This window comes from Vigna umbellata, chromosome 4, assembly GCF_029865625.1.
Source record: "Vigna umbellata cultivar VRB3 chromosome 4, Vumbellata_1.0, whole genome shotgun sequence".
Lineage (NCBI taxonomy): Eukaryota > Viridiplantae > Streptophyta > Magnoliopsida > Fabales > Fabaceae > Vigna > Vigna umbellata.
In genome coordinates, this window is record NC_142168.1 from 9665500 (window position 1) to 9674624 (window position 9125).

The following is a 9125-nucleotide window of genomic DNA, read 5'->3' on the forward strand; positions in this document are numbered from 1 at the left end:
ATAAATACGAAAATACAACTTGAAGTATAAAGATAAGATGAGAATTAGATGTATAAGAACAAAATGTGATAAAATCTACTACAAGATTAATTCTTTAAGCAAATTTGATTCTAGAATGTATAGCCACCCAAATATAGAATTCTGAAACAAATTGAATATCAGTTGCTTCGGCATTAGGATCCAATGTTCATACAATCAAATGTAATGATTCAATATATCAAAGTAATCTCATTCAAATCCAAATTTAATATTTTAATCTAATAGACCTTAAAAAGTAGTCATTGAAGCCATAAGCTACTCTTGCTAAACCGCATAAGACAATACGCACACTCTTGCTACCTAAATGCAATTATAATAATAAATGATAAGAAAGTACAAAAGGAAAGGCACAAATACAATGGAAAGTGTGCCCATCGTCACAAATTTATCGGTTCCCACTCAACAAAACAAACCCTTTTAAGCCAAGCAAATATCTCACGATTGAAAGAGCTTCCCAGTGCTAATCCCACAAGAAGTCCACCTCCATACCCAATCAGAACCACTTTCCAGTCCAATTCAATAAAAATTCCAGAGTTTATATCATCATCAGATGTGGAAGGTGGAACAAATGGCAGCCCTCCATCTTCCTCACATTTATTGACCGATGGATTAACACACAATTCTTGGTTACCCTCAAATGAACTATCTGGGAAGGTAGCAAACTGCATATTTTGAGGTATAGGACCCGAAAGATTGTTAAAGGACACATTAAAGTGCGAAAGAAATGTTAGTTCTTGCAACTGTAGGGGAATCTTCCCTGATAAAGTATTGAGGGAAACATCCAAAGTTTCAAGGTTTGAAAGTTTCCGTAAGGAAGAAGGAATGTTGCCACTAAGCATGTTGTTTGAAAGGTTCAGCAAAACAAGACCAGTTAAGTCTCCTATAACATTTGGAATCTCCCCAGAGAATTTATTACTTGAAAGATTAATGACTATCAAGTTGTAAAACTCTTGGAGATTTTCATAAACCAGGGTCGTACCTTTGTTACACAGTGCAAATGAATACCTGTAAGAGCCATCCTTCAACACGCTAAACCTTGCCAACATTTGATAATCAAACACCGTATAATATTGATACCGTAATTGACTCTCGTTTGAAGCTTCCATTGATTTCCAATTCTGGATTGTTTTTGAAGGCAAACTTCCAGACAATTGATTGTGAGAAAGATCAATGATATGCAGTTTGGGAAATGTGCATGATGTAGGGCACCCTATGGATCCGAACAAATGATTATGATGTAAAGCAACAACTTTCAGCTCCGGAAGAGTTCCCAACCAACAGGGAAATGAATCATTGATTTGGTTATAGCTGACATCTATATACTCTAGCATTCTAATGTTTAGCAGTGCTCTTGGCAATTGACCGTGCAGATTGTTATTGCTTAAATCTATCATTCTTAGATCACTTGTCTTCGTATATGTCTCAGGAAAGGGGCCAGTCAAATTGTTTCCTTTTAGCACTAAAATTTGCAGAAGTTTACTGGAACTTCCCAAACACGAGGGAACTGTGCCACTTAAGTTGTTAAATGACAAGTCAAGAAGCATAAGAGAGTTCAAATTGCATATTTGTGGATCTATTTTTCCTATTAATGAGTTGTGAGAAACAATTAAGCTCCGAAGACTTGTTTTTCTCCACATCCAGCTGGGGAAGGAACTGACATTATTGTATGGCATGTAAATGTATGATAGCTCAGTCAAGTCCCGAATAAAATGTGGAAACTCACTCAGATTGCTTAATCCCAAACCTAACCCTTGAATTTTTGAAAGGCTTGCATTGGATGGATTTTTTCCACTAATTAACGACAATTTATTGAAACATAATTCAACCAGCACGAGCACTTTTAGCTTTAGAAATTTATTCAGCTCTAATTCTCCCTCCAACAGATTACTGATCACAGAAACAGTTTCTAGGTTCTCAAGTTCGAAGAGAGAGTTTGGAATTTCACCCCGAAGATTATTTTCTCCAAGATTCATGGAAGCTAAATTGGTTAGGTTCATTATCCAAGTTGGAATTTGCCCACTTAAATTGTTTTGATATAGGGATAATATGGATAATTGGGTGAGGTTTGTGAAACAAAATGGAATTTCGTGGTCAATATTTACAAATTCCAGGCGCAAATCATTTATTCCCGACAACTTACAAATCCATGAGATGGTTTCAGTAGTAAATTCATTAAAACCAATTCTCAGGGTGCTTAATTTGGTAAGATTTTGCAAGAACGAAGAAATATCACCTTTGAATTTGTTGCCTGCAATATCTACAAACGTTAGCTGAGTGAGGTTTCTAAATGAAGGAACAGACCCAGAAAAATTGGAATATGCTATTGATAACCAATTCAAAGAATTGAGATTTCCAATCGATGCAGGAAGTGTACCGTAGAAACTTGTGGAATCAAGTTCTAATGTTGTGATTTGTGCACTTGAATGAAAATCAGGAAATTTGCCAATGAGGTTTTGATTATTTCCCAAATTTAGATATCTCAAGTTTGGAAGATGGAATATTCCAGGTGGAAATTCCCCGTATAGTTCACAATGATAAAGAGAGACTTGTTGCAAAGATGTAAGATTTGTGAATGTATGGGGTACAGACGAGGAAATGGTTACATAATTAACACGAAAAACTTCAAGATCAGTTGAGTTTTGAATTAAGCTTCTCAGAGTAGATATTTTCAAACTCAAAAGATTGACTGGAAGTAGAGAAACAAATGCACCAGATAGATCAAGAGAAACTAACTTGGACAAATGTGAAACTTGTTGCGGGATTTCACCAGAAAAATAGGTTCGAGAAAGGTTCAGATACCTTAACTGTGAAAGTTCACCAATTCGAGATGGAATTTGAGAGTAATTGAAGTGATTATCAGCAAGATCAAGGCTTTGAAGATGTTTGAGGTGAAAGAGGGTACTGTTTGCATCCATTGTACCATAGATGTGGCTTCTACTAAGATCAATGTTAATCACAAGATTTGTGTGTTCATCACATTCAATTCCATCCCATGAGCAGCAATCAGAGGTTGCATTCCAAGATGCCATTTTAGGATAACTGAAAGGATTATAAGAAGACGACTTGTTGATAACAAACCTTTCCTTAAATTGCAACAAGGCACGACTTTCATGTTCATGGCATTTGGTAGGAGACACGAAAAGAAGACAATTAGTAACTGTGAATGAAAACAGTGAATAAAGGAAGAGAAAGTGTTTTGAGAGAGCAAAAGAGAAATCCATCATTGTATATTTTGCTAATTTATAAGCTGAGGTGAAGTAGGTCCTTTATATACTCAATGAATCCATTGTGTAAGCAAAAATATCTAATCTAAACACTTACATTGACCGGTACTAAAAATTAAATATTTCTAATTAGAGACAGCGTCGTGCATTGTGGTTAAGAAAAAAAAAAACTATGTGACGCCAGGAGCTGATGCACAGCGGGTACGTGGCAATTGTTTCCACAAGAGATTTTATTGAAACATTTTGATGCCACGACATTCTTTCCACAAGAGATTCTTTTTAGTGGTCATGACTTTACTTCATCAATCATATTTGACCCGGCCTCCACCCACCCCGCCTCCACCCACCCCGCCTCCACAACTACTCCTAATTTATATTCGTCATTATATTTTGAAGTCATGACTCAAAATTAATAAAATTAGAAAGAAGTTCGAAAATCCTGGAATAAAAAAAGTCTACAAAAACCAGCTTATACTCAATTCAATTATGCATTAAGGGTTAAAACTTAATCAATAACAGTCCTATAACATCCACACTAATATTTTTAGTAACCATATATAATAATGAACACAAGTTTTATAGTAAAAGCTGAAAAGTCGCCTAGAAAGTCCACAAAGTATTTTTCATCTCGGCAGAATTAAATTCAAAAGTTTTAAACTAAAGTAAAATAGATTCACAATATAGTGAAACAAGAAAAGAAAAAAAGAAGTGTAAGCTTAAGCCAAATTCGAGTAGAAACAAAGAACGAGATTAAGACAGAGATACATAGACCCAGCTAGCAGGTTTATTGCATAGAAATATTTACTGTAAACTTCACAACATACAAATTGAATCTTAAGATCTTTAAAACTGAACATATTTCAATCAAAGTCGACTATAAATATCTTCCTTCCATATTACAGAAGATCTTATCGGCATAAGATTAATTATGTTTATCTCAATCTTCTGAACGGTCGCTGTCTAGTGTCTACAAATGACAACCCAGATGGCGAATGCAGAAAGTCAACAAATTATCCCAACGAACATACAAACTATAACGAGCAATCCGACTAAAATATGAAGACAACACTGTCATGAACTCTGGACTTCTGATTCTGAGCAACACATTCTGAAATCCACATTAAATTCCTGATCTCCTGTTCCCTTAACCTCATATATGCGAAGAACACAGCATAATGAAACTGCGATATTTACAAAATAGTGCAACTTACTAACCCAAAAATAAAAACAATTTTAGCTATCATTAAAATATTAAACTTATACAATACAAAACTGTCTGGTTCAGAAGTAAGAGCGAGAGGAAGCGAGGGATTTTAATGGATGAGAAGAACGGGGAAGGAGGGTGGATTTTTTATTTGTTTGGTTGAAAAAAGAGGAGGAAGGGGGATTTTTGTAGAGAAGGGCGGTAGCTTTTTTCTTGTTTGGTTCACAATGATAGAGAATGACTTTTAAAAATTAATTTACTTTGAACATTTTTGGACAAACTTCTTCATAAGAAATTCTAGAGGAAAAATTAAGAAAAAAAAATGAACTTTAAAAACTAGTATAAACTTATGCACACAAGTTATGAGAGTTTTCCTACAACTTAGCTTACACCTAACTTCATTTTAACGTACGGAGAATCTAATTTCATTTTTTCTTCTTATTTTTGTCTCCTAAAATTCCTTAGTTTGATCAAACAAACCCATTTGTATCTTATAATTTGAACTTCAAAACAAAGTAGAGATATTTTAGCAATTATACTTGAAATGTTTTAATATCCTCCCTTCCACTCTAAAACCTATGTTGGTGGAGAGAAAAAATGAGGAACTTTGTTCCCTTTCCCTCTTAAAAATTAAATCAAACAACAAAAAGTTTATATAAACCCTTCCCTCCACATTTACCCCGAACCAAATATGATGTGCATGAGCCAAAACATTATGACGCTCAGAATTGTAAATAAACCTGTTGTTCAAACGCCAAGCAAAGCCTTTTCACCTCCTCCTCATAGAATGCCTTGTCAAGCATCTGACTTTCACCATATGATAGCTTAGCAAAAATAGATTGATAGGGGGGGTATTTTTCCATGACAGCACGAACCTAAATGAGCAACCAGATAAAAATTTAGGGCCCAAAAAGCATTATTAAAAGAAATCGAACAGAAATATACTGACAACTCTAATGCTTTGATGGTCGATCATTTCAGGATAGATTCCAACTGGGAAGGATAAAGAACTCATACAAAAGACCCTCCAGAAATTGGTAACCAAAACCAAGATGGCAATTTCAAATTACAAATGGAATAAGAAACAAGCATATCATTTATGCCTGTATAATAGAAGGTGCTCAAAAATAGGAAAGCTTCAAAGTGAAATCTCCGGAAAACATCTGCAAGGATCAATCAAAGGCTCATGGGACAATTTCCTAATATGCTTATGTTGCTTCATCCATGCAACAATGTTTAAACCAAAGACAATAAATTACATTAAAAATATAAAATACCAATACATCTTTTGGTAAAAAGAACCATATCAAAACTAGCAGTACATTCCACTAACTTGGCTATCAATAAACCCAAATCAACTACCCCAAGAAACACAATCTACCATGGCCTGAGAAAAGTACAAATTGAATGAAGCAAAACACCTTATGCCTACCAATTTGACAACCTAAAACATCATGTCAATCATACATACCTAAATTGCCTTGTCTTGTAAGTAAATCATACATACCTGATCAATGTCCTCACAGATAGCAAGTTCCTCATGACCATATGGGTATCTGTTTAAAATAAGTCGGTCATTACCAAAAGAATCATGCCAAAGCATTATACAAACATTACTAATGTGTGTACAGATGGAGAGAGAGAGAGCTGAGGGTTAAGAACATACAGCAAACCAAAATTAGAGTACAATTTTCTACGGTCATCTCTCGTTAGTTCAGTACCAATGCTGCACAAAGTAAAAACCACGGATGCCAGTTATACAAGTATCCATATTAACTAAAAGGCAATTGAAAATCATTTTACTTTTCATATACCTATTTATGGTAATATTCACAGCCCTTCTATCAGCCTCAAAAGCTAGAAGGTCAGACATTATCTCAGCTGTGGCACCACCAAGTTTCTGCTTAGGAATAACATAAATTTGAGGAAAATCATAGAAGAAAAAACCGTAACAAGAGAGTACATATATTTAGCGGATAACAAAGTGCCTCAGACCCTTCACCTGACAAAACCTGTAGAAGTCTTCAAGGTATGCCTTGTAAAGAGTGTTCCTCATTATTTCAATGTTCATATCATCCAAGTCCTAGAGATATAAAGAATATAACAACATATCATATCAGTAGAAGTCCAATTTCAAACGACTATCGTGAGCACAAATCAAACAAATAAACTAGTACCAAACAAACATGTAACGTTACATAAACTATAAAGCAACAAAGTATAGATCCCAATATTCCAGCCAACATATAACCCAAAAAGAGGTAGCGTAGGAAAGTAGTCCTCATTAGGGAACCGGCAACTTGTTTCCATTAGATTTCCAATAATTTTGTATGACTGTATTGCAGATTCTTCACAATCTTTATCATCACAATCTATTCATTAGGAGATGCAGATATAGATTATTTGCAGTTTCTGCAACTAACTACTAAAATCCTTTAACACAGTATCAAACATATCAATTAAAAAAATAAAAGGAGATAATTGGAAAGATGGTTTACCTCTGATGTAATGCATTCAGAGAAGTACGGAGCTAGTGGAGTGTCAACAAGAACCAACCTGTAAAGCTCCCGCATATTCTGAGCAACAGCCAGAGTAGCAATACTGCAGAGAGCCAACAGAAAGCAGAAAAAAAATTAAAAGTCTAACCGCTTACAGTCAACCTATTGAAAACTACATGGAATTTACTTACCTGTCAAACATGCCGAGTGGATGGCATTTTTCTAGTAATTCTTGAACATCTCTCTCATGCAAAGTGCCAGTAACAATCAAAACAACATTGTCTATCATGTGGCCATAACTGCAGGAAGAAAACAGAAAGCTTCACTCTTTTTCAGCCAGAGGAAATTCTGATCTGAATTAAATTTTTACACAAGGAGGTAATGCCCACACTAGTTGGCTGATTTGCTAACAAGTTGCCATTACAGCACCTAAGCCTACTTGAATGGATAAAGATGACATGACAGAGTAAATCCGTAAATACAAAAAGATAACAAACAGAGAAGGAAAAAGATCACATACGTGATATACTCTAAAAAAGTGGACAAGGGTTCTGTTGCTTGGCATAGCATGTTCTTGTAATCATCAACCAGCTTAAGAGTACACTTCTCCACAATCGTGGTGGTATGCAGTGGAGAAGGTTCTGCAATAGTTACTCATCAGCCATCAGCATATACCGATAATCAGAATTATATCTTGCCAACTAGTAAATACCATTACGCTAATACAAAAACAACAGAACGTATACATTTTTATAACTCAGTAATAAAATAATTTATTTACACAGGAAGCAACAGATAACTTTAAAGAATGGTTAACTTCAGGGAAAAATATAACACAAGAAACAAACAAGAAAACATTTATTTTTGTTTCCCGCAAATATCTTCCTTCCATAGAAGGAAATCCTACTCAAGACACAATCGGGCACTATATGAACACCTCTCGAATTTTCATCGAGCAATCCTGTTTGAGACGGCATCGAGACATCTCTCCAAACAAGCATTTGAACCTCAGTCCGCCATGTTATGAAGATTAGCCCTCTGCTAAACTCAACCTCATTGGAGGATCACACACCAAGGTTCACGACATGAATATATAATGATGAAGTAACACCAATGAAAAATTAAACGAAAAACCTAGATCACAAGCTTTTACGAATCTCCAAGTAGCAGATTTGGTTACACTACATAACATCTCCTAAAAAATTTGAGAAACGTTCCTCATCACATATCCACTTCAAAAAATCCACACACGTGTCGAACACAGTTGTCGCCATATCGTAGAAGCATTCACTTCCAGGAAAACAGATTGGAGTCGCAAAACGGAAACACAATAATCGCAAGCACACTGATATACAATAAATAAGTAATTAATGATAAATTGAGATTGGCGATGGATGAGGGAGAGGGCGCGAATTGGAGAAAACGCACCATTTTGGAGGTAAGGGCCGTACTCGGTGGCGGAGAGGTGCATCTTGATGTCATCTAGGGTTTCGCATTGGCAGAGGTTGTTGTAATCGGCGGTAGTGAGGAGACCTGCGCGGTGGCCGCGGACGATAGCCTCGAGAAAGCCGCCATGGATGTTGAAAGTGAGAGCTTCGAATCCGTACATTTCGGATCGGATCTAATGTGCGTCGCGGATCTCAAATTTGTTGAAGGAAAGGGAACCAAATAGAGGATGAGAAGCTCCTCCTTCAGGAAATTTCTGCACCAAGACGAATGAATGAATAATTATTCTGAGAAATATCCACAAATCGTATTCCCTCTTTTTCTTTATTTTATTTCTTAAATTAATGGTTTGAGCAGTGCAGTGTGTTTCGCACTTTTACAGAAAATAGATCGTGAAAAATGTATATTCGTCACAAACTAACAATCCCTATTAGAATTCATTAAAATTTAAAATCATACACGTAATTTATAAAATTTAAAGTTTACTTCAAAAAGCCATAAATCATCATATAAACAAGAGGTAAGTTAGAAACACAAATAAATAAATCTAATAAATGAGTTGAAGATATTATATTCTCTTAAAAAATATACATACTTTTTGTTAATATTGTTTTTTTAAGTTGATGTTTTTTCTAATGATAATTTATTTGACGGGTTCTATCTTAGTTTCAATAAATGCAAAGGTTTAGATGAGATAGTGGATCAATTCCGATT

General features: G+C 35.2%; 2 protein-coding genes across 2 annotated transcripts; both read right to left on the reverse strand.

Moving 5' to 3' along the window:
* Nucleotides 1–231: 231 nt before the first annotated feature.
* LOC124829451 (receptor-like protein 6) lies at nt 232–3521 on the reverse strand. Its single transcript, XM_047302962.2, has one exon. The coding sequence runs from the start codon at nt 3261–3263 to the stop codon at nt 417–419; it is 2847 nt and encodes a 948-aa protein (XP_047158918.1). The 5' UTR covers nt 3264–3521; the 3' UTR covers nt 232–416.
* A 504-nt stretch (nt 3522–4025) lies between these two features.
* On the reverse strand, nt 4026–8762 carry LOC124829440 (V-type proton ATPase subunit d2). The gene is made up of 10 exons (XM_047302947.2): nt 8394–8762; nt 7486–7606; nt 7157–7264; nt 6966–7068; nt 6470–6550; nt 6282–6367; nt 6134–6193; nt 5975–6023; nt 5208–5342; nt 4026–4444 (listed from the first exon to the last, which is right to left on the reverse strand). Exons 1-10 carry the CDS (start codon nt 8572–8574, stop codon nt 4313–4315), a joined length of 1056 nt encoding a protein of 351 aa, XP_047158903.1. The 5' UTR covers nt 8575–8762; the 3' UTR covers nt 4026–4312.
* Between the last annotated feature and the right edge of the window lie 363 nt (nt 8763–9125).